This window comes from Canis lupus, chromosome 30 (genome assembly GCF_011100685.1).
Source record: "Canis lupus familiaris isolate Mischka breed German Shepherd chromosome 30, alternate assembly UU_Cfam_GSD_1.0, whole genome shotgun sequence".
Classification (NCBI taxonomy): Eukaryota; Metazoa; Chordata; class Mammalia; order Carnivora; family Canidae; genus Canis; species Canis lupus.
This window is the reverse complement of record NC_049251.1, coordinates 21,627,402-21,654,718: the sequence shown is the minus strand read 5'-3', so window position 1 is coordinate 21,654,718 and position 27,317 is coordinate 21,627,402. Positions and strand designations below refer to the sequence as shown.

Here is a 27,317-nt window from a genome sequence, read left to right as displayed (position 1 = left end):
CTCTCCTGAGTTTTTTTTTCTTCTGAGTTTTTATTACTGTCATAAGTTTGGGGGTTTTTTTAATCTTCATGTTGGAAATTTTCTTCAACGTGTCTGATTATCTTTCTGTTATCTGTTAATATTTTTATTTTTATTTTTTTTAAGATTTTATTTTATTAATTATTCATGAGAGACCGGGGGCAGGGGGTGCAAAGACACAGGCAGAGGGAGAAGCAGGCTCCATGCAGGGAGCCCGATGTGGGACTCGATACCGGGATTCCAGGATCACGCCCTGGACCAAAGGCAGGTACTAAACCGCTGAGCCACCCAGGGATCCCTGTTCATATTTTTAAATGGCAGCTTAAGTTCCATGTATAATCAGAGTTTATCTGCTGTTGGACTTGACTATTAGGTGAACAAGCTTTATATTGAGAGATTTCTAAATGTCTATATGTTCTCCAGAGATCATTCACTTTTTCAGCAGGATTTCTCCAAACTTCTGTTTGGGGAGCACACACACTGGCGTCTAGTAGCAGTTCTGGACCTTGGACCCTGGACCCTGGATAGGAAGGGGAAAATGGACTATTTTGTGTAGGTAGACTTTGAACAGATCTGCATACTCAGTGTACCCCATGTATTCCCTCTTCCCCTCCCCACTACTACCCAAACTGGCTTTAGATTTCCACCTCACCTTTGCTGTCTCAGACTTCCACCCACTCCTTTAAAATTTCTCCAAAGTATTAAGTTATCCTGCCTGAGAAATTCATTCCTGGCTGCTGTTACTCTGTGTCTTAAGGAATTGACATGTGGGGGGAGGGTATTTTCTCCTTATATTAACTTTTTTTTTTTTTTTTTAAAGCATGTGATCTCTCCATCACATTTAGACAGAATCCTTCTTTTTTATTTTGGCACTTGGCAGTGCAACACAGCATATGATTATGTAACTGTCTCAAGTTTTCTTGTCTTGCAGACTGATCTTAACTCCCCATGGTAACCTAGCATCTAGTAGACAACTTGAACAGTTTGAAGGAATATCCTGACAGCCTAAGGCAGGGTAACTTTTAGATCTCTGAGATAGTTCATGTATGGGGTCTACATGAAGTTGTCTTCCTCACCTCTTATTTATTCTGCGGCTCACTGCATTGTGTCTTCACTAAACTTATAGGGAGAGATCATGAAGTTCTTTAATAAGTCAAGTCAGTGAATTTGATGAGTTAATATAGTAAAAGCATTTTAAATGTATGCATAAGAATCCTAAATTAACTTTATTGATTGCGTGTTTGTACGCATTTCTCTCAATACTCATGGAAAGAAATTATTATCAACCAGTGAAGAAACAAAATCCCTGCATATCTTTGGAAACATATTCCTAATTTACTTTACCTCCTGCACCCCTTCTCCACACCCATAGCATCCCCTTCTTCTTAACACTGCCACCTATCAGCAGCAATGCTATTGAATTTCTAAATACTTGGTTAAAAATTGAGTTAGGATGCGGTGCCTGGGTGGCTTAGTTGGTTAAGCATCTGACTCTTGGTGTTGGCTTAGGTCATGATCTCAGAGGCATGAGATCAAGCCTCACATTGGCTCCACACTCAGCACAGAGTCTGCTCGAGATTTTCTCTCCCTCTCCCTCTTTGCCCCTCCTTTCTCTCTCCTGCCCCCCCCCAAATAAATAAATAAACTCTAAAATAAATAAATAAAAATAAAAATTGAGTTAGGTGTATTGTTTTAAAATTTGTTGACTAAAACTAAATGAGTTTATAATAAGTTCTTAGAAGTTCTTTCCTGAGTATACAGCTTCATCTAGTATCCAGACAAGACGTGACCGGGGGATACTTATTAATGCACCTGTACTGGGATGCCTGGGTGGCTCAGCGATTGAGCATCTGCCTTTGGCTCAGGGCATAATCTTGGGGTCCCAATTGAGTCCCACATCGGACTCCCTGTGAGGAACCTCTTCTCCTCTGCCTATATCTGTGCCTCTCTCTGTGTGTCACTCACGAATAAATAAATAAAATCTTTTTTAAAAAATACACCTGTACTCTCTGAGAGTTCATAGATGTCCTGCAAAGGAGAGAAAAATTATGTAGATATACTTGTCACTTTATTGTAGTCGATCTCAACCTCAGCTAAAAATTGGAATTATCTGGGGAGCTTTCAAAAAAATTGTTTCCCACCCCCTCACTCCAGATATTCTGATTTAATTTTTGTGGGGTGCAGCTGGCCATTGGGAGTTTTAAAAGCTCACCAAGTGTTTCTACCATGAAACCAAGGTTGACACCTATTGCTATTGGCTCCTGGGACACCTGGGTGGCTCAGTGGTTGAGCATCTGCCTTTGGCTCAAGGCGGGGTCCTGGGGTCCTGGGATTGAGTCCCACATCAGGCTCCCCTTGGAGAGTCCGCTTCTCCCTCTGCCTATGTCTCTGTCTGTGTGTGTCTCTTATGAATAAATAAAAAAATAAAATCTTAAAAAATAATAATAAATTTAAAAAGAGTGTTGGTTTCCAATTGAAGGTGGTTCTGTCCCCCAGGGGACATTTAGCAATATCTGGAAATGTTTTTGGTTGTCACAGTTGAGGTTTATTGCATGCATCTATTAAAGAATGGAGGCCAAGTATGATGCTTAGCATGTCACAAAGCACAGGACAGTTCCCCACAATGAAGAACTATTCAGCCCCAAATGTCAGTACTATTGCTGTTGAGAAACCTGCTTCACACAGTGCAACAGCTGATTACCATTTTGGAGCTCTTACTGCACGTATGAATTTAACTATAAAGCCAGATATACTGTATTCTCTAGTAACTCTAGCCTGGCCTCTTGGAGATTTTTTTTTTAAATTAGTGTGGAAGATATATGTATTGTAGCATCACTTATATTTTAAGTCTTTTTAAAGCCTTGAATGAACTTAGTTTTTCCTTGGTATTTATTAATTGTGTGACTGATAGACTAGCATTAAAGAAGAACTGAGTGTGCTAATACACTAGATCCTCTTATAAAGCCAGTTAACAGGGATCCGTGGGTGGCGCAGCGGTTTGGCGCCTGCCTTTGGCCCAGGGCGCGATCCTGGAGATCCGGGATCGAATCCCACGTCAGGCTCCCGGTGCATGGAGCCTGCTTCTCCCTCTGCCTGTGTCTCTGCCTCTCACTCTCACTGTGTGCCTATCATGAATAAATAAAAAAAAATTAAAAAAAATAAAATAAAGCCAGTTAACAAAATTAGCCATGTAATTATAACAAAATAATGATAATCAAGAATCTTCATATTCATTGCATGTAAAATGACCTCTTTGTATCAAATAGCTATTTTGATGATTGGAAATGAACTATTTTGAAAAAACATCATTATTCAAAATTTAATTAACATATTAAACTACCTGTAAATTTTTATTTATTGCTGCCTAACTTCAGAAAGTTTAGCGAGAAGGAGCACTTGGGTAGCTCACTTGGTTAAGCTACAGACTCTTGATTTCAGTTCAAGTCATGATCTGAGAGTCCAGGAATCCAGCCCTGTGCTCAGTGAGGGGGAGTCTGCTTGAGGATTTTCTTTCTTTCTCTCCCTCTCAAATAAATAAATAAATCTTAAAAAAGAAAAATGAAAAATTTAATGAGAAGGAATGCTAATGGTAAATTAAATTATACTAGCTTAAGGAGTATGCCCTGTATTGTTTTGTCTGTCTAAGCTCTGTAATGATACATGGGGGGAGGGGCAGAAGGAGAAAGAGAGAATCTTAAGCAGGTTCCCTACTGAGCACAGAGCCTGATAACACAAGACTCCATCCCAGGACCCATGAGATCAAGACCTGAGCTGAAACCAAGAGTCGGATGCTCAATCAGCCTGAGCTACCCATGCACCCCACTCAGTATTGAGGTCTTGGTGTTCTTCTTGGTGATCTCTCTGTTCAGTGCAATGCCAATCAAAGTCACAGCAGTCTTTGGTACAAATGGACAGACTGTAAAACTCATATGGAAGTGCAAAGGGCTTAGAATAGCCAAAACAACTTTGAAAAGAAGCACAAAGTCAGAGCGCCTATGCCACATGACTTCAAGCCTTATTAGAATAAGATGGGCAAATCAATATAACAAAGTAGTGAATATAAAAATAGACTGATGCAAATATGACCAATTCATTTTCAACAATGGTACCAAAGCAATTTAGTGGAAAATGGGTAGTCTTTTCAATAAATGGTGCTAAAACAATTTATACTCTACACCACGTATTAGTAATCTAATCCTGTTTAACAGATTATCCCAAATTTAGCCTCCAGTCTCCCTCTGGTCTTTTTTGCCCCTGGACTCTCTTTCTAGAAACACATCTCCAGTCTAGATAAAATTCAAATGAGTTATTCTCAAATTTGCATATAAAGAAAGGAGACTACAGTTTATTCAATCTCCTGTTTATCCAGCTACAGTCTCACTCACTAGTATTCATTGAGTCTCCGGTCAGTGGCCATGGAAGAGGAGAGGCAGATTAGACTGAGCTCTATTAAGTCAAGAATGCCAACAGTGAATTAATTATAGAAAGAAAAATCTTAAGCCCTTTAGGTTGGGAAGAAAAAAAAGGACATAAGCCATTTTAATCAGGAAAAGTCACTGGGCAAATATAAATCTATATTTAAGAAAAAAAGCTGTAATACAGAATAGAAAGTTTTCAGCTACCATTTGTATCCTGGGAAGAACAGCCCAGTGTTGTCCCATGGCCAAAAAGATCGAGCATAGAGGATACCATCAGAAAAAACACAAAGCTAGCAAATTAACATTTCACCATTTTACAAAACCATTATGCTGCCAGGTAATGCAGCCTGAGCTTTGCCAAGTAGACACTGAAAGACCTTACTTAACAAATTCCTAGTTTGAGGAATATCATTACTCTGTTAGATGTCTTCACTTTATGTACATTACTATCATCATCTGCTTTGGAGAATAGTTTTGTTTTCAGGGCTATTTCTCCAACAAAAGAATATCCAGATACTCTCCACATAGATTTAGCAGTTTTCCCTCTATACCAATATGAAAGTAAGTTGTGGATATGATACTTCTAAAGATAAGGACAGTCACTTATAACCATAATATTTTTATTACATCTAAGAAAATAAAAAATTCTACATTCCACCTATTTCTGGTTTGGAGCTATTTTTAGTATAGAAAAAACATTTTTGTCATTTTTGGAATCTGCATGTGTCTTAATGATTTGAGAATAGTGAAGCCTTACTGAGGTGCAAATATGATTGGCTAGCTCATATCCCAGCAAATGAGTCACTTCCACTCCTATCTTAAAGCATATGATGCAGATTTATGTAGCAGTAAAAAATCTCATTTTATTGCATGTCATAGATTAAGAAAATTATTCACAGATGGATGGAACTATAAATTTTTGTTTAGCTTTTTAAGATTTTATCTGTTGAGATATAAATCACATATTATAAAATTCACTATTTAAAATTGCACAAGTCAGTGGTTTTTAGTATATTTACAAAGTCATGCATCACTCACCAGTAGTGCCAGAATATTTTCATTACTTCCCCAAATTCCTAATCCATTAGCAGTCATCCATTCTTCCTTCCTTCCAGGACTTAGTAACAAATAATCTACTTTATGGCTGTATGAATTTGCCTGTTCTGACATTTCATATAAATGGGACCATACATTATGTGGCCTTTTCCTATCTGGTTTCTTTCATTTAACATAATGTTTTCAGAGTTTATCTGTGTTAAATTATATATCAATATGTCATGCCTTTATAGCCAGATAATATTCCATTGTGTGAATATACCACATTTTCTTCATCCATTCATCAGTTGGTGAACATTTGTTGTCTTTCCACTTTTTGGTATTATAAACAATGCTGCTCTGAAGTTTTGCTGCCTATGAAATCTCTAGGCTTTTGTATGAGCATGTGTTTTCATTTCTCATGAGCATATACTTAGGAATAGAATTGCTTAATCAAATGATAACTGTGTGTTTTAAGTTACTCAAAAAAAATGGCAGCACCATTTTACATTCCCACCGATAATATATGAGGATTGCATTTCTCCACATTCTTAGCCAACACTTGTCCATATTTTTTATGATAACCACTCTAGTGCATGTGATATAATAGCTCATGGTTTTGATTTGTATTTTCCTGGTGACTGATTATGATGAACATCTTTTCATGTGTTTATTGGGCATTTTTATATTTTCTTTGGAGAAATATTTATTTTCTGTGGAGAAATGTTCATTTCTCTGAGAAATACTCATTTTTTTACCATTTTTAATGATTATTTTCTTTATTTATATTTTCTGTATATATTCTAGATCCTAGTTCCTTATTAGATATATTATGGTTTACTAATATTTCTCCCATCTGTGGGTTGTCTTCATTTTTTTGTTAGTATCCTCAAATGAAAAAAATTTTTAATTTTATTAAATCCAATTTATTTTTCTTTGGTACTTGTGCTTTTAGATATTGTATCAAAGAATCTATTGCCTAACAAAGGTCATGCAGATTTATACTGTTTCCTTCTAAGAGTTTTATAGTTTTAGCTCATATTTTTGGGTCTTTGCATTATGAATTCATTTTTGTACACACTGTGACATAGATACCCAAATTCATTCTTTTGCCCATGGATACCCAGTTGTCCCAGCAGCATTTGTCGAAAAGATGATTTTTTCCCCATTAAATGGTCTTGGCACCGTTGTGTAAAATCAGTTGACTTGTATGATATATGGACTTACTTCTAGATGCTGAATTCATTTCTATTGTTCTTATATCTTTCTTTCTTTATGCTAGTATTACACTGTCATTAGTTTAACTTTGTAGTAAATTTTGAAATTAGGAAGTTTGAGTCTTCGATTAGTCATTCTACTTCCTGGTTATTTTGACTCCTTTAGGTCCTTTGAATTTCCATGTGAATTTTAGCGTCAGCTTTCAATGTCTTTAAGGACAGCAGTTGGAATTTTCTTTTTTTTTTTTTTAATATTTTATTTATTTATTCATAGAGACAGAGAGAGAGAGAGGCAGAGACACAGGCAGAGGGAGAAGCAGGCTCCATGCACAGAGCCTGACATGGGACTTGATCCAGGGTCTCCAGGATCACGCCCTGGGCTGCAGGCGGCGCTAAACCGCTGCGCCACCGGGGCTACCCTGGAATTTTCATGAAGATTGCATTGCAGCTGTAGATCAATTCAGAAGTATTGCCATCTTAACATTATTAACTTTTTAAATCCTTAGACATGGGCTGTATATCCATTTACTTAGGCCTTTAATTTTTTTCAAGGATATTTTGTAGTTTTTATGTATACACCTTACACTTCTTTTATTAAGTTTATTCCTAAGGTTTTCTTTATGATATTGTGAATGGAGTTACTTTTTAAATTTCATTTTTGATTGCTGCTAATGTATAGAAATAAGAGTAATTTTTACATGTTGATCTTATATTCTTCAGTCTTGCTAAACTAATTACATCTATGATAGTGTTTTTAGTATATTCCTTAGGATTTTCTATATATGATATGGTATCATCAGAGAATAGATGTAGTTTGCTAGTATTTTGTTAAGGATTTTTGCATCTGTCTTCATAGGGGATATGGGTCTTTATTTTTCTTTCTTGTGATGTCTTTGCCTGATTCTGGATTCAGAGTAATGTTGGCCTTACAGAAGGAATGATTTTGGAAATATTCCCTCTACTATTTTGATGAAAGAATTTATGAAGGACTGATATTAATCTTTACCTGTTTAGTAGAATTCAGCAGTGTGAGACCATGTAGACGCAGGCTTTTCTTTGTGAGTACTTTTTAAATTACCGATTGAGTCTCTTTTTATAGGTCAGATTTCCTTATTTCTTTTTGAGTCCATTTTGGTAATTTGTGTCTTTTAGAAATTTATTTTGTATAGGTTAGTCTATATATTGGCATTCAGTTTTTCATAATATTCTCTTAGAGTACCTTTAATTTCTATAAGGTACACCTGTAAGATTTGTAGTAATATTCCTCTTTCATCCTGATCTTAATTATTTGAGTCTTTTTTAATCTTGGTCAGTTTACCTAAAGGTTTATTAATCAGAGTTGTTGATCTTTTCAAAGACTCAGCTGTGGGGTTTGCCTTTTTTCCTGTTGGTTTTCTATACCCTAGATCCACACCAATCCTTATAATGCCCTCTTTATGCTTGCATTAGGTTTGGCTTCCTCTTACTTTTCTAATTTCTTAACATGGAAGATTAGGTTATTCATTTGAGACCTTTCTTTTTAAATGTATGTATATGCAGCTATAAATTTCCCTCTAAGCACTGCTTTCACTGTGTTCTATAAGTTTTGGTATGTTGTGCTTTCATTTCTGTTCATCTCAAAGTATTTTCTAATTTTTCTTATGATTTCCTTTTTGACTCATGTATTATAATTTCCCATTCTTTTAGTTACTGCATTCTAATTCCATGCCATTGTGGTTGGAGAAAATGTATTGTATGATTTTATGTAATCATACATGTAATGTAATGCATGATTTTATTCTTTTGTATGTGTTGAGACTTGTTTTATAGCCTAATACACGATCTATCCTGGAGAATATTTCATGTTCACTTGAGAAGATACATTCTACTGTCGTTGGGTGGTAGAGTGTTCCATGAATATCTGTTAGGTTGTTGTTATATACTATTATTTGTGTCTTCTCTTCCATTGTTCATCCTTCTCTTAGTTCTATCCATTATTGAAAGTGGAGTATTGAAATCTATAATTATTATTGTTGAATTATCCACTTCTCCCTTCAATTTTGACCATTTTTGTTAAGTGTTTTGGAGCTCTGTTCTTCGGTGTATAATAGGTTATGACTGTTAAATCTTGATAGCTTGAGCCTTTCATCATGAAATAATGGTTTGTCTCTAGTAACAATTTGTGTTCTAAGTCCATTTTCTCTGATAGTAGTATAGGCACTAGTTCTCTTTCAGTTACTTTTAGCACACTATATCTTTTTCTACCCTTTTACTTCAATCTATTTGTTTCTTTGAATTTAAAACATATATGTAATATGTAGGTGACATATGGCTTGCTAATATTTTATTCTAAATCCATTCTGCCTCTCCCTGCTTTTAATTGAAGAGTTTAATACATTTACATTTAATTGTGATTGCTGATAAGATATGATTTACATTTGCCATTTTTGGTATTTGCTATATGTTTTATGTCTACTTTTGTTCCTCAGTTTCCCCATTACTGACCTTGTGTTAAATGGGTATTTTATAGTGAACTATTTTAATTCCCTTGTTGCTTCTTTTACTATATATATACATTTCTTAAGATTTTATTTATTTATTTGACAGAGCACAAGCAAGGGGTAGTGTCACGCAGAGGGAGAAAAGCAGGCCCTCTGCAGAGCAAGGACTCTGATGCAGGGCTGGATCCCAGGACCCCAGGATCATGACCTGAGCCAAAGGCAGATGCTTAATTGATTGAGCCACCCAAGCTCCTCTACTATATATGTTTTAAAATTATTTTCTTTTGTGGTTATCCTGGAGCTTGCAGGTAACACCTCAATTTAATTAAAAAAATACAAAATCTTTTGTTTATATATCTTTTATATATATATATATATTCTCTCCCATATCCCCATTAATCTTATGCATTATGCACTCATCAATACAGATTTGTATTTGGTACTATATGCAATTGTCTTTTGGATCAGATAGGAGAATAAAAGGTTACAAGCAAAAAATACATTTAGACTGAATTTTATATTTACTATGTAGTTACCTTTACTGGTGCTCTTTATTTCTTCATGTAGATTCAAGTTATTATTTGATGTCCTTTCATTTAAGCTTGAATGACTCCCTTTAGTATTTCCTGTATAACCAGTCCACTGTTGATAAATTCTCTGATGTTTTTGTCTGCCCATTGAGGTCTCTACTCATTTAAGTTTATGGTCAGCTGTTGATTGGACAGAGATTTCTTTAAATACCTTAAAGCAATAAGCAGTCTTTGCCACAGGGCTGTGTGTGTGTATTGGGGTACACCAAAACACTCAGTCATGCAATTGACAGCTCTTCTTTAGCTTCCACTTCCTGCTTTTGTGGAGCCTCAAGATTAGCTAGGGGTCAGAGCTTGGGGCCCTCTAGGGTCTTGAGATGCACACAGCCCTTTGCATGTGCATAACCTTCTAGATGCTTGGGAATAAGATGGAGCTTTTCAAAGCTTTTATGGAAATCGTACTTACCAGTTTTTCCTTTTAGGTTTTTGGTTAGTCTGTTGGTCTGTTGTCTGCTCAACTGTTATCCACTGCCTCAGGTAGCCACAAAGTTAAGACATTTGCCTACAGTTGTTTCATTCATTCATTCATTCATTCATTCATTTATTTATATTTTTATTTTTATTTTATTTTTTTGAGAGAGAAAGGGGAGCAGGGAGAGGCAGAGGGAGAGAGAGAATCTTAAGCAAGTACTCCATCCAGTTCAGAGCCCAGCATGGGGTTCGATCTCACAACCCTGAGATCATGGCCTGAGCCAAGATCAAGAGTCAGACACTTAACAGACTGAGCTACCCAGGCACCTCTGCCTACAATTCTTTTTAACAGTTTCCCCTTGTACCCTTCCATCCCCTCAAGGGAGAAAGCTTTTCGAAGTAGGCAAACTCTAAGGTCAGATGTAGCCAAAGGTGGGGTCTTGCACAGAACCCATCACAGGAGACAAATAATGACAGTTCTTTGGGTTGTGGTTTTGAAAGAGCTCCAGCTATGTTATGTTTATTCTGATGACCACCAAACTGAACTGGGAATATTGGGCTGTTACTTTTCAAGGCTACTTTTAGATCATGAGGGAATCAGATTAGGGCAAGCTAAAGAGATACAAAGTTGTTCTTACTGAAAATCAGCCAATTTTCTTGGATAAATGCTCTCCAGTTTACTGCAAGCCTTGGGTTAATTTCCAAAGTTCTGAAAAGATGATATTGACGAGCTTTGCCAGTTTTTCTGCTGTTTTATGGAGAAGTGTATTTCAGTGGTCCTTACTATGCAACTTTTATTGATAGCACCAAAACTATAAAATAGAAATTCATGAATGTTAAAGGACCAAAAATGTTATGTGCAGTTCTGTCACACTTCACTGAAAAGTTAACTGAAATGAACCAGCAAATGGAATTGGAATAGCCATTTTAATCATAAATAGAATTTGTTCACCTGGAAGACAAAAACCTCTATAAAGACTTTCTCTAAAAGTCTATAAAAAGGGTAAACTATAAAAAGGACTCCTTCTAAGTTGTATTTAATATTTCCCTTTGCTACAAAATAAAGTCCAAAACCTTTATTTTTTAGAGGAAGGCATAATTATACAGTAGAGAAAGATTAGCCTTTGAAACTAGCCACATCTGAGTTTGTACTAATTTAAACATATGCTGAGGTTTGTAGTTGTAGGCAAGTTCTTAACCTTTAGTGTCAGTTTGCTTTCTAGCCCTCTGTAAAACACCATACTATTTTTATTAAGGTTTAAAATGATATATGTAAAATGTTTATCACAATGGTTGAAACATAGTAAGCCCTCAATATATGACAGCAGTTATTATTCACTCTTCTACAATCCAGCATTTTGGCTTTAGCTGATATAAATCTTATTTTGTGTGGCTTTTGACACCACAGATTAGCTTTGTTTATTTTTGAATATTATATGAATGAAATTATACAATAACTTGGTATCTGTGTTCTTTTTTTACTCAATGTTTGTAAGTTTCGTGCATTTTGTTTTGTGTGGTTTTGAGTCACTCATTCTAATAGCTGTTCAGTATTCCATTTGTGAATATATATCAGTTTCTTTGTTCATTCTATTGTGTATGAACATGAAGGGCTTCCCCCCCCCCCCCCCAGTTTGGGTTTTTATTTGCATTTCCTTGATAACTAAAGGCGAGGGCCCTTTTTATGTGTTTTTGGCCAGTTGACTCTATGCTTTTGTTGAGAATGTATTTAAATCTTCACCCATTTTTCTCTCCTATGGAAACATTAAAAGATTAAACATACCTCACTTATTTTCTGCTGACATAATTTCTAGAGGAGTGCCATATTTGTACATACTATATCTATATATGTGTATTGATTTGAGATTATATTCAGCAAATCAAGTTGGCAACTGATGAATATTCTTACAAAGGAGCCTTGGGAGTGGGAGCACCTGGGTGGCTCATTCAGTTTAGGTCTGCTTCAGCTCAGGTCATGATCCCAGGACCCTGTGATTAGGCCCCACAGGAGCCTATTTCTCCCCCTGTTCCTCCCCTGCTCATGCTCTCTCTCTCTCTCTCTCTCTCTCAGATAAATAAATAAAATCTTTAAAAAAAAAAAAAGAAGAAGAAGAAGGAGCCTTGGGACACCAGGGTGACTCAGTCAGTTAAGTGGCCATATCTTGATTTCCATTCAGGTCATGATCTCAGGTTCTAGAGATCCAGCCCTATGTGGGGCTCCACCTTAGCAGGGAGTCAGCTAGAGATTTTTTTCCCTGTAGCCCTACCCCCACTTGTGTGCATGCGCCCATGTGCTTTATTTTTTAAATAAATAAATCTTTTCTTTTTTTAAAGAAGCCATTTGAAGATTTTGCAATACCATCATTCAATACATATTACTTGTTATATAAAACTGTTTGGCGTAAAGAACCACTCACTAATTACTCTTGCAGATCATCTTTACCTCTCTATTCCTTATTCCTTTACGTCTCTGTTCCTTAGTTTCCTCATCTACAAAGTGATATGATTATACAAAATATTGGAATTTATTGGGGTTTTTTTTAATGTAGGCAACCTTCTTCCTATCTCAATTGATCCTTTTACTAACATTATTTCAGAAGTGTTTGAAACTATTGAACTATTAGTATAGTAAAATTGGATTTGGGTGGAAATTGAGTGAAGAGAAATGATTAATCAGGAATTCATTGAGCCAAACCTGCTGCTTCAGTGTTTTTGTTCATTCTTAAACTATAGTCAGTTACTATCTATACTCATATAATCTGAACATTTATGTTAGGTTAATTTAAAACAAAGAACTGAAGCAATTAAAAAATAAAAGGGTACCAAAAAAGTTAGCATTAGATACAGAATGTGATCAATATGTGTGTGTGTGTGTGTGTGTGTGTGTGTGTGTGTGTGTAGTCTTCATTTTTAAAGATGATACAATCCAACTTGACCAAAAGGATAGTTTTTTTAAAATGGTTCTCATAGGCAATAGTGAGAAATCAAACCTTTTTTTTTTTTTAAGATTTTTATTTATTTATTTATTCATGAGAGACACAGAAAGAGAGGCAGAGACACAGGCAGAGGAAGAAGCAGGCTCCACGCAGGGAGCCTGACGTGGGACTCAATCCCGGGTCTCCAAGATCAGGCCCAGGGCTGAAGGCAGTGCTAAACCACTGAGCCACCTGGGCTGCCCAAATCAAACCTTTCATAAATAATAAAGGGAATATTAATTTTTTTACAATGATTTAAATAGTTAAGGACACAAATTCCTTTTTTCCTTGGGATTATTACCTAAAATCATGTGTAATAATTGGGGCTCCTGGGTGGCTCAGTTGGCTGAGCATCCAACTCTCTTGATTTCATCTCAGGGTCATGAGATTGGGCTCTTCATTCAGGGAGTCTGCTGAAGATTCTCCTTCCCTCTCTTCTGCCTCTCCCCCCATGCATACACATACTCTCTTTCTCTCTAAAAAAATATAAATAAATCTTAAAAAGAAAATGATTTAAAATCATGAGTATTAATTCCTTGAAAAAGGAAAGGCAAGTTGGAAGGAAACAGCTGGTTAATAGGGTCATATTTGCTTATATACACATTATAATTTAACTATTAAAATTAATTTTGTTGACCCCAAAGTAATCTTTCAGATGTATTGTTTCTTTATGGGTTGCTTACCACAAACATAAGATTATCTCAAAAGTGACATTTTATCTTAGTCTAAGCTCGGGTTAAGAGTATTACTAACAGTCACCTGGGTAGCTCAGTGGTTGAGCATCTACCTTCAGCTCAGGTCATGATCCTGTGATCAAGTCCCACATCAGACTCCCTACGGGGAGCCTGCATCTCCCTCTGCCTATGTCTTTGCCACTCTCTTTGTGTCTCTCATGAATAAATAAATAAAATCTTAAAAAAAAAAAAAAGTATTACTAACAACTCTAAATTTCTCTCTAGTTTAGGCTAGAAGACGCCGTAACTAACCTAACAAGCTTCTGCTGTGCTTTTCCAGCTGTGCTGTCCTTTGGACACTAAACCATCACATATATTACACTGTACACTTCTCCAGTGTTCTCACCAAATACCAGAGCCCAGTGGACTTATGGCTGTGCCTCAGACCTAGCTGTGTAATATTACTCTGCCCAGACTATGAAACAATAAGAAAAATCAAATCTGTTTATGACCAAGGTTAGGCACTTTCAAAGAGTTTTTCTCTCTAGAGACTCAGGAGCTAATTGTACTATAAAAATATTAGAGAATTTCAACAACTGTTGTACTTTTCAAAGGCTCAAGCTAATTAGATGTTTGACCATATTACTTTTCCCTTATTTGTCTTCCAGATTATCTAGCAAAATTGTTTGGTTAATACTTTTAAGGGAATAATAATGGTTCTGTGTCTTTGAGACCTCTCTAAATTCCCATACTGTTTATTATCATTTGTAATACATGAATGTTAAGCCTTGCCAAAATAATAGTTATATGTCTTATTTTTTAAAAAGGCTTTTAATAGAACATTAGTAATTTTTTTCCTTTAAAGATTAATTTTAGGGGGAAGGGGTAAAAGGTAGAAGGGAGAGAGAATCCTAAGTAGAATCTGTGCTGAGTGTGGAGCCTATGTGGGGCTCGATCTCACAACCCCAAGATTATAGCCCAAGGCAAAAACCAAGAGTCAAATGCTTAACCAACTGTTCTACCCAGGCACCCCTAAAATTAAGAATTTTTAATAAATTCTTTGGGGTACCTGACAGCTCAGTCAGTAGAACATGCAACTCTTGGAGTCATGAGTTTGAGCCCCACGTTAGGCGTAGAGATTACTTAAAAAATTATTTTTAATTCTTCTCTTTATAAATGTTCAGAAAAAAATTAATGATTTAATTTTGGTTGCCTTCCAAGCATTCAGTTTGCTTATAGTTACTAATTAGCAATACTTTCTCATCTGTAAGATGAGTGGGTTAGGCTGGATAACTAAATTCTTTCCAACTTCACTTCTCTGTGCAAGTTCCTTGTCTCTAAAATGTGCATAATAAAAATACCTGAGGAGAACAGTTCATGCTGGTGATATAGGAAGATCCTGAACTCCCCTCCTCACATGGATACACTGAGTCTATAGCTACATATGGAAAATATTCTTCTTAAACTAAAGCCTGGCTGAGGGATGATTACACATCAGGCAAAGTGAAAAGAAAACCACATCGAAGTGGGTAGGAGAGGCTAGGACACACAGTCTGCCCATAAACCCCACTCTCAGTCTAGTGACCCATAATCAGGAGGGAACTCAAAAACCCAAAGCTCCTTCACAAAAAGCAAAGCAGGTGAACCCCACATCGGGCACCCCAACTTTTAAGACTTAACCCTGAGAGATAAGCTCCCCCCAAAACATCTAAGTTTGAAAACCAGTTGGGCTCATGTCTAAAGACCCAAAAGACTAATAATAATCTGAGACACAGCTTTTAAAGACCCACGTTTGGACTCACCCACCCAAAGCCTAGACTCAGAGGCAGCAGAGTACTTAAAGTAAGGAGGCTTACTTTTCTTATATTAAAGCATCAGCTTGAGGGGCAGGCATCTAATTTAATATACACATCTAAGATCCTGCTGGAACAGTCTATAGGGACAAAGACTAGTGGACACCATCTTTGCATCCTCTCTTTGATATGCTCCAGATCTCCAGTATTTCCTGGAAGGGAGCTTGTATACACATTTAATGTTCTGATTTTTGCAGCTACTGTCCATGAGATACCTCTTGATCACCTGCCTCTAGAGGCCAGGGAGCTGCATACCTGGTCCCACAGAACTGAAATAATCAATGTCACCCAAAAAGGAGTTTATAACCTTTACTCGTGCCCTGACTTTTATAGTTGCTGCCAGGGAACATCTTCACATTGCCTGAATCTGGTGGCCAGTGGGGCCTAACATGCATGGGCCCCAAAGGACTATCACCAATGGAAAAAGAATTCTTAAACAGTTGCTAGCCCCAGGGCATAGCAAGACAATAGGTCTTTCTGAGGAGACCTATTAGCTAATTATGGCTACAGCCTTCTAATTAAACATACATCCATGGGTTAACTGATCCTTTTCTGAAATCTTGAGGGCAGGTACTGCCTTGCACTTTCCCTCTGCTGTGCTCCAGTGTCATTTCCCAGAGGGAATCTTTACACATGTCTGGCACCTTGGCTTTATGTCTGGTGCCTCAGTGTTTGGAGGTGCCACCCAGGGGATATCCCTTGATCACGTGACTCTGATCACCAGAAGTCTTGCATTCCTGGGTTTCACAGAACTGTGGCAAGCGGAGAGATGGTTCTTAGAAGGCTACCACTTCGAAGGCACTGCACAGATAGCAGACTTCCCAGTCTTTCTATGTATGTAGGAGGTCTCTGCTTGTTCTGGAGCTTTGATCTGAGGGGCAGATTCAGGTTTGGCATACATCTAGTGGTCTGTGAAGCTGGTCTCAAGGAGTGGAGGCTGTGGACACCAGAGTCTGCCTCTGTCTTGCTCCAGCTCACCAGTTTCTTTCAGAAGAGAGGTTGCACACTCATCATCAGCCCTGATTTTTGCAATTGTTGCCCAAAGAATACCTCCAGATTGCTGGCTGATGGCCAATGGGGCTATACTTACAGTCCCATAGGACTATATATGTTTGCATACTTTTAAAAGCTGTTACCTGAGGCTCTGGCTTCCCATTAGCTCGATTCTAGGTGTTGAAGTCCTCCTTTTGGGGGCACTGACAGGTCTTGGCATATACTTAACTATTGGGAACTATTAAAAATATAACAGACTACTTGGACAAGCACAAAAGTTTGAGATAGCCAAGGGTTAGGGCAGGGTTGAACAACAAGGCTCATCTACATGAGATGACTCCTTCAAGACAGAGGGGAGGTGGCTGTTTTATCTAAAGCATAGAAACCAACACAGAGTCAAGCAAAAAGAGGAAGAGAAATATGTTCCAAAAGGAAGAATAAGATACCTCAGAAAAAGAAAAACTTTTAATGAAATAGACATAAGTAATTTACCTGATCAAGTAATGGTCATAAAGATGCTCACTGAACTTGGAGGAAGAATGGATGAACGTTGTGAGAATTTCAACAAAGAGATGGAAAATGTAAGAAATTACCAATAGAAGTCACAGAGTTGAAGAATACGATAATCAAGCTGAAAGATATACTAGAGTGGGTCAAACAACAGATTAAATGAAGCAGAAGAAAAAATCAGTGAGCTTGAGGATAAGGCAATAGAACTTAACTAGTCAGAGCAGCAAATGCAAAAAAGAATGAGACAGTGAAGAAAAAAAAAAAAAGAATGAAACAGTGATACCTAGGGACTTACTAGGCAAAATCAATAGACTAACATTCACCATTATAAGAGTCACAGAAAGAGAGAGAGAGAGAAAGGAACAAATTTCTTATTTGAAGAAATAATGGCTGAATAATAATGGCTTATTTGAAGAAATAATGTTTCCTCCCTAACCTGAGGAGGAAACAGATACCCAGATCCTAGAAGCTCAGAGAGTTCAAGTTAAGATGAACTCAGAGACCCACACCAAGATACATTATAATTAAAAATTTTAAAGACAAGGAGAGAATTTTTAAAGCAGCAAAAGAAAAGCAACATGTTACATACAAAGGAAACCTCCCCATTCCCCGAAAGACTGTCATCAGATTCATCAGCAAAAACATTTGCAGACCAGAAAGGAATGGCCAGATATATTCAACGTGCTGAAAGAAAAACATTTCCAGCCACAAATACTGTACCTAGCAAAGTTCACATCATTGAGATGTGAAGGAGAGATAAAGAGATTTCCAGAGAAAAGCCAAAGGAGTTCTTCACTAATAAATCAGCCTTATAAGAAATATTAAAAGGACTTCTTTAAGTGGAAAAGAAAAGATATTAATAAGAAAACATTTGAAAGAGTAAATCTCACTAGAAAGGCAAGTAGTTACTAAAGGTAGTAATCACTTATAAAGGTAGTGTGAAGTGTAGAACACAAAAGTAAAAATAACTATGGTTATAATAATTAGTTAAGGGATATATAAGATAGATACAAAAACAAAACATGGGAGGGGAAGAGTAAAGATGTTGAGCTTTAAAATGTGATCAAACTTAAGTTGTTAATGAACTTAAAATAGACTACTGTAGAGATAAGTTGTTTATGTAAGCCTTCTGGTAACCACAAAGCAAAAACCTATAGTAAATACTCATATAATAAAGAGAAAGCAGTATAAGCATACTACTAAAGAAAGCCTTCAAACCATGAAGATTGAAGGAGGAAGAAAAAAATAGAGAGGAACTAAAAAAACAGCCACAAAACAATTAAAAAGATGACAGTAAATACATACCTATCAATAATTTATTCCAAGGATGCAAGGATGGTTTAGTATCTACAAATAAATCAACATGTGATATGCAACATTAATAAATTGAGGGATAAAAATCATGATGGGCTCACTAATTGTGGAATAAGCATTTGACAGAATTCAGCATCCATTTGTGGTAAAAAAAAAAAAGAAAACCCTCAACAAAATAGGTATAGAGGGAACATGTCTCAACATAATGAAGGCCATATATGACAAGCCCACAGCTAACATACCATAAGATCAGGAACAAGACATGTATGCCTACTCTCGGTACTTTTATTCAACGGAGTATTGGAAGTCCTAGCCAGAGCAATTAGGGAAGAAAAAGAAATTAAAAGCATCTAATTTGAAAAAGAAGAAGTAAAACGGTTTGCAAAAGATGTGATATTCTATATTGAAAACCCTAAAGACTCCCATCAGTGAACTCTTAGAACTAATAAACGAATTCAGTAGTGTTGCAGGATATAAAATCAGTACACAAACTTATGTTTCTATACACTAATAATGAACTGTCGAAAGAAATTAAGAAAACAATCTTACATATGATTGTATCAGAAAGAATAAATACCTAGGAATAAATTTAGCTAAGGAGGGGAAGACCTATATACTGTAAACTAAAACATTAAGGACAAAATTGAAGACACTAACAAATGGAAAGACATTCCATGTTCATGGATTGTAAGAAATAATATTGTTAAAATGTCCATGTTAGCCAGAGTAATCTACATATTTGATGCAATCCCTAATAAATTTCCAGTGGCATTTTTCACAGAAATGGAACAAAGAATCCTGAAATTTGTATGTAACCACAAAGGGCCCCAAATAGCTAAAACAGTCTTGAGAAAGAACAAAGCTGAAGGCATCACACTCCCTGATTTCAAACACTGTTAAAAGTATAGTAAGTGAAACAGTATGGTATTCACATAAAAACAAGACACACAGGTCAGTGGAACAGAGTAGAGCTGAGAAATAAACCCATGAATATATGGTCAATTAATTTATGACAAAGGAAGCCAAGAATATACAATGGAGTAAGTAAGGACAGTCTCTTCAATAAATAGGCTTGGAAAACAGGACAGCCACTTACTAGAGAATGAAACTGAACTAGTATCTTGGACCATACACGAAAACCAACTCAAAATTAGTTAGAGACTTGAACATATAACCTGAAACCATGAAACTTGGAAAACCTAGGCAGTAAGCTCCTTGACATAGGTCTCAGTGATGATTTTTTTTAATCTGACACCAAAAGTAAAACAACAAACAAAAATAAATGAGACTACATCCAGAATGCTTTGGCACAGCAAAAGAAGCCCAGCAAAATAAAAGGACAACCTACTGAATGTGAGAAAATATTTGCAAGTCATATATCTTATAAGGGATATAATACATATATATTTTATCTTAAATATCCAAAATATATAAAGAACTTATACAGCTCAGTAGCAAAAAGCAAAGCGATTTTTAAAAATGGGCAGATCTAAACAGACATTTTTCCCAAAAAGACATACAGATGGCTAAGAGATACATGGAAAGTTGCTCAACATCATTAATCATCAGAGAAATGCAAATCAAAACCAAATGAGATACATCACCTCACACCTCTTAGGATGGCTGTTATCAAAAGGACAAGCAATAACAAGTGTTGGTGAGGTAATGGGAAAAGGAATCCTTAGTGCACTGTTGGTGAGAATGTAAATTGGTGCAGGCAGCCTCTATGGAAAAAAATATGGAGATTCCTCAAAACTTTAAAAATAGAACTACCATATGACCCAGCAATTCTACTCCTGGATCCTTATCCAAAAAAGAAAACACTAATTTGAAAAGATATAGGCACTCCCATATTCATCACACTATTTACAAGAGCCAAGAATTGGAAACAACCTAAATGTCTGTTGATGGATGAAGAAATTCTGGTATACACACACACAGACACACACACACATTATTCACCAAAGAAACAAGTGAAATCTTGCCACTTTAGACAATATGGATGGACCTTGCAGGCATTATGCTAAGTGAAGTAAGACAGAGAAAGACAAATACTGTATGATCTATGTGGAATCTAAAAAAAAAAAATAATAAATAGTTAATGGATACAGAGAACTGACTCTTAGTTTCAAAGGCAGGGGTTGGGGAGGTGGGGGAAATGGATTGAGGGGATCAAAGTATGGATCTTGAAATCATGCGTGAAGACAATAGTATGCCACGAATTGTAGTGGTCTATGGCTGACGTTAGACCATTTCAAATTTTTGCTCTAAAAAATAAATATGTTATGCTACTTTTATAACATTTTATACACATGTAACGCTGTCTTCCTTGATTTTCTACCTGGTGTAGCGTAGGGTGACCTTTTTAGATCACACTTTTTATAGAGAGTAATATGCTATTACAGTGAGCTTAAGGGCATTTTAGAGACTGTCATTGTCTTCATATGTCATATTTTGAATTCCAGCACATGTACATGTAGTGAGATATGTGTGCATGTTTTCATATAAATTATGCTATAGCCATTTTTTTTTACATCTATAAGAAAACAGGAGCTCCTATTTAATGGTTTTGAGACTTAGTATCTCAGAAGAGTATAAAAGCAACTCTGCACGATTAAAAAAAACACCTAACTTAAGATCATTGGGAGGGTTAAATAATGCAATGCATACAAAGCACTCAAAAAATGACCAGGTATGGTAAGGTATCCTAAGGCTGTACTTTTGCTCCTGGTCTTTTATGATTTTTATTTATATTTTTGTACCTCTAAGTAATGTTTAACTTTTATAGTTAATTTGTAAATGGCATGAATAACATTAAAGATGGATTTGCTGGACGGGTTTTTGAGTGATGTGTTGATGATCTTGTTGAATGTTAGGCTTAATTTCAACATCTTGAAAGTGCTACTATAAAAAAATAGAATGAGATTGAAAAAACAAAAGATCTCATTTTAAGAATGTCATTAGGATGTTATCCTGTGAACAGAACATTATTCACTCCCATTTTTTAAGTTTTGGGTAAATATAATCTAACACTGAGGTGTTAGCTGACGCTTTTTTTTTTTCCTTCAAGATTTTATTTAAATTCAAGTTCGTTCATATAGTGGAGTATTAGTTTCAGAGGTAGCATCTAGTGACTCATCAGTTGCATATAATACCCAGTGCTTATTACATCAAGTACCCTTGTTAATGCCCATTAACCTTTTACCACATCCCCCCTCACCCACTGTACCTCCAGCAACTCTGTTTTTTACAATTAAGCATCTTTTATGGTTTGCCTCTCTCTCTGTCTTTATTTTACTTTATTTTTCTTCCCTTCCTCTATGTTCATGTTTGATTTCTTAAATTCCCTATATAAGTGAAATTATACAGTATTTGTCTTTCTCTGACTTATTTTGCTTAGTTCCATCTACATCATTGCATATGGCAAGATTTCATTCTTCTTGATGACGGAGTAATATTTCAATATATATATTATATATATTTCATTATATATAATATTATATATAATGTATATATATACATTAATATTTCAATATATATTATATACACACACACACACATACTACATCTTTATCCATTCATCAGTTGATGGACATTTGGGCTCTTTCCATGTTTTGGCTATTGTGGATAGTGCTGCTATAAACATTGGGGTGCATGTGCCCTTGAAATCACTATTTTTGTATCCTTTGGATAAATATCTAGTAGTGCAGTGGCTGAGTCATAACATAGTTTTATTTTTAACTTTTTGAAGAACCTCCATACTGTTTTCCCAGAATGGCTGCACCATTTTGCATTCCCACCAACAGTGTAAGAGGGTTCCCCTCCTTCTACATCCTCACCAACATCTGTTGTTTCCTGAGTTGTTAATTTTAGCCATTCTGACGGTAACTGACACCATATGTTACTTAATCAACCTACAGTTAAAGCTATGAACCAGGAAACAGATGTAAACTAACCAAGATCTCTACATGAGCTGGAATAATCTATAGCTTGTTATGTAGCACTGATTTCAAAATTATGACTAGGTAACCTAAAACTATTTCCTCAGGTTAAAGCAAAATCATTGAATATCTGTATCTTCCCAATAGAGATTGGGCTCTAATAATGAAATCCTTTTTCTTTGAAAATTAGAACCACTAAAAATTGAAGAGGCCATCTCACGATACAGAGGCTTCCCTATCAGGGAAAAGTTTTACAATGATGTAACCCATCATTTAGGAATATAGTCATTTCCACATTTGTCAGGAAGTTGAACTGTATGACTTCTAAACTCATTGCCATTTCTGAGATCTCATAATATTAAAGAAATTGAGAACCTGTATGGTTGCTTTTAATTTGGGGCTCTATTTTCTCTTTGACATGTGAGATGTCAAAGTATTTTAATCATAAGCAGTCTTATTCTTAACATTGCCTACTTTGATTTAGGAGGAATAATTTGAGCTGTTTATACATCTACAAGGTACTTTCTTTACTTATCCACTAAAGAGTTTATTAAAGATAATATGATTGTTTAAAAAAAAAAAAAAGTCATTCTTCCAAAAGGGGAATTCCTCTTTTACATATCCTCCTTAAAAAAAAAACTACACCCAACGTAGAGCTCAAATTCATGATCCCAAGATCAAGAGTCACGTGCTATACCAGTTGAACCCCCAAACACCTCAGGATTCCTCTCTTTAAATGGAATGGATAAGAATCAAAAAACATTTCACAATCTGAAATCACACTCAAGATTTAACAAGCAAATTTTGCATTCATCATCTTAATACTTTGCCAAAGTAAAAAATTCTGGTATACTAATATATTGAGAAAACATTAAACCTAAATCCCAGAGGGGGAGTAGAATGTATATATTGTATTTCTCATTAGACTTGTCCTGCTTCTCTTTATTTTGTGTCATTTTTTTTTAAGGTCCATACATATGCATGCTGTCATAGGAAACCAGTGAACATTGTTTTCTTTTTTCCTTATGTGTTTCTTTAAAGTTTGTTATTTTAAGTACAACATACTTAATATATTAAAATTTAATGTGACTCTTCAATCTTGTTCTTAATGCTGACAATACAGTGTGAACCAGGTAAATATAGTCACTGCCCTGGTTGAACACATAGCCTAATGGAGGTGACAAGCAACAAGTAAATTGGCTGTTACATAATTATTATAAGTCATGAGAAAAAAAGCAGTACACCAATAGGCAATATGGCAAGGAGGGCACTGCTTTAGATAGGATAGTTGTTAGAGACACTTTGAAATGACCTTGCAGCTGAGACTTTAAGAAAAGTAATCTTTCCAGGTAGAGGATGCATGTTAAAAGAACTTCATTTATATTTTCTTTCTGTGTTGATTTAAACCATAAAAATGACTGATGATTTGACTTGCTACTGAAATGGTTACGATTTGATACAATTCATTTAAATTGTCAGCACCGGAAAATAGTCACCTCTTCACTTTGTACCTTCAGCCTTGACCCCGAACCACTCAGAGTGTTACATGTAGTCTCAAGTTAAATATGACATACTTAATCTAATACTTCCTATAAAGTGAATTCTCAGTACATGTTAGCTGCTTTCCTTTCTCCCGCCTTTTCAACATTGTTGGGAATGTGTTTGCTGGGCGACTCCTCTCTCTCCACACCTCCACCAGAGGTATTTGGAATTTGGTGTGGATATAGGAAGGGCACAATCAAGAACAGTACCCTCATCTCCAAACCTGCCCCTACCGTGTCTGTTAAGGCTCCCCAGGGGCCCTACCTCCTCCTAAGTCTTGCCCAATTTGACTTCTTAAAGCCAGGTCACTTCAGGAATGTATTATATAATAGATATAAGTGTATATAATGTTTTTATATACTAGCAACAGCCAGTAGATTCAGCAGTCTACAAGAACTGAAGTCCCAGTAACCATTATACCCTGTTTACAGGCCTTCCAGTTTTTTCCATTGTTTCTTATTCCTAAATCTCTTTTTGACTCTCCACTACATGACTTTATCAAGAAGCTACTCTGGTCAATGCTGAAATAAGAGGTGAGGTGGGGAAATTTTATTGGAGTATCTTGGAATCCCTCTGCTTCCCCTTTGGTGTTTCTCAGGTAGTAGTTCTCTCAAAGGCCAGCAGTTACTGAGGAAGGCCTTGGTAGCCAGGACAAGATGTGGCCTTGGTCTGCTGCTGAACTGGTAGAGGAGGGATTGGCTTTTTACCTATGACTGGCAGACATAGAGAAAAGCAGAACACCTGATTGTGAGTGGTAGTTAAGACTTGACTTGTTTTCCTCTTCCCACTTGAAGTTACTGCTTTACAAAGTACTTTTCCTGGCAATAATAGAGTGGTGGAAGTGAAGAGAGAACACTGGACCTTTGGAATCTCTCTCTGTGCCTTCATTTTTTTCCCTTATCCGTAAAATGCGAGTGTTGGTATAGATGATTCCTAAGGTTCCTTTTAGGCCTAATATATCATGTTTCTATTTTAAACTATATAGCAGTTTTGTTTCTGCTGTCTGACTTACATAACGTGTATACTGGAAATTATCTCAGTATATGAATTTGATACTTATGTGGAAATGTAGAACCCTACTGGTTGAGCTGGATATACTCAGTTCAGAGGGCAGAGTTGGATTGTGGTTGGAAAACTTTGTACTGCAGGTATCTCTTACAGCGAGTTTTTTGGATGCTATTGAAAGCAATGGTACTGTATACCCTGAGGATGAACAAGCTAACTAAACCTGAGTTAGTCACCAAAGAATTATGATCAGTGAAAATTGTGGCAAATGACTTGAAGATGTGGTTTTTAGTTTTGTTAAAGTTGTCAAGTCATATTAAAATAGGACTGTCCTGTGTAATTCTAAGTTCTGTTGCTCTAAATTGGTCCCTCCTTCTTTTGCAGGAGCTATTGTGACAATCTTGGTTACCATCCATTAAGTGCTGCTGACTTTGGAAAGATCATGAAAAATGTCTTTCCAAACATGAAGGCACGTCGTCTGGGCACAAGAGGCAAATCTAAATATCCTTTACCAGAATGGTTTTTAGTAATCTCTTTAGTAATCACTTAGAACATCTGCTGTTGTAGTTCAACTAGCAACTATATTTAGAAATAAATTTAAGTCAACAAATATAAACAACTCAAAGTTCTTAGTAGAATAATTGCAAACATTATTTTCCTGGCTATATGTCAAACTGCAAGAGCAATAACAAATAGTGGTTTTAGGATTATGATAGATGTCACCATCTTCTGTCACTGTAATATGTGTTCTTAATGGTGTGATCTCCTTTTCTTTAACAGTAAGAATCAACTGAGATCTGCTACAGTGCAGCTATCATAAACCATATCAATAAAAGTGGAGGGAAAGAGTTTAGCTATCTTCTTCCTATAATTTAGAAACATCGGGATCTCCTTAGCAAAATATACAACATTCAGGAAAAATTCTTGTGGAATTTATACTGGAAGATTATATTCTCTTTAAAGTATTTTTTCAGCCAACCATTTAAAACCTGTATTAAAATAAAAGCCAGAGCATAGGAAAGGTCCCTCTTATGACAGACATACTTAGTAGCAAACAAAAGGAAATGAAAATTAAGAATTTATTAAAGTCCTTCCGACTCTTGGAAGAAGATTATGAAATAGAGGGGCTCTGTAATTAGAAAAACATTATTTCTCTTTACTTAGCCCTTGGCCTTTTTCAAAGCACAGAAACTTGCTTCTGTGGAGATGAGAGGAAAAGGGAAAAAAGGGACACTACTTTTCTAAAACAGCTCCAGATATCCTCTGATCACTTGTTGCATGACCCATCCTTGTTCTCTGAGTACAAGCAAAAATGTCTTGATAGACCTTTGGCATGTTATAGGTGATAATCCTGTGTGTTTCAGTGGAAAAAGAACTGAAAAGGTTAAAGCCCTTGTGACACTCTTAAGAGTTGTTTTTGTCCCAGTGCCCTGGGCTAAAGTTTCCCTGTGCTGTGCCAGGTTTCCATCTGGATATTCCTTTCCTTCTGACCTGTTTGTTGCTGGTGGTTGGCACAGCCTATTAGGAACATTTATTCATAAAATTTATAACAGATGAGAATCATTTTGTTTCATTTAAGACAGTAACATTCTATAAAGACCATTCCAGTTTCAAAAGACTGAAAGTGTCCTGAGTTTATAATATTAAGCTTTCTCTTACTGAAGAACTCTGAAAGTAGATGTTATCTCATTCTGATTTTATTATTTCATATATGGTTACTTCTCAAATGCGAATTATATATATATATATATACACACACACACACACAGTTCATTTAATTTAGAATGAGACCTTAACTGTTTATTACATATTGCTACAGTGGACTAAGGAAAAAAGCCTTTGTTCATATGCCAACACTGCCCAATCTTGATTTTCACAAAACTGGAGATGGGGTAAGAATTTTGCCTTTTCTTTTAAATAAGTAGAATTATACCTTAAGGTCAGCATTGAAATGCATACTGCATAATCTCACTTGGATAAAACAAGGGACCAGGAACTATGCCTTTTACAAAGTAGATGAAAAATTCAATCGTGGCTGAAAAATTTTAGCATATATGACTTATGTCATCATGGCTCATGAAATTAGGTGGAATGTGTGTCTAACCTGGTTTCTAATTCTATCCGTGATATATGTTGACAATATATAGTCAAGAGGAAAACTTAAGTTGTGAGGTAATATATGTAGTATGAATGTCCTTTTTTTCCTTTTTATTTACTTATATATTTATCTAATACCATTTAGGTATACAAAAAAGACTTGAGGTGGCAAAAAGTACAAAGAAGAGAAAATACAGAGAGTGGCATCGTTTGTTTTACTGATGTCATAAAAGTGTTCTAGAAA

General features: G+C 36.0%; 1 protein-coding gene across 3 annotated transcripts in view; it reads left to right on the top strand.

The window, feature by feature from the left end:
• Window positions 1–27,317, top strand: part of RFX7 (regulatory factor X7) — a 132,441-nt gene that overhangs the window by 93,627 nt on the left and 11,497 nt on the right. For all 3 annotated transcript variants that reach the window (XM_038580491.1, XM_038580490.1, XM_038580492.1), the window contains exons 6-7: window positions 25,361–25,477; window positions 26,784–26,868. In XM_038580491.1, coding sequence (XP_038436419.1) covers window positions 25,361–25,477; window positions 26,784–26,868 — 202 coding nt within the window. The remainder of the gene's footprint in view (window positions 1–25,360; window positions 25,478–26,783; window positions 26,869–27,317) is intronic.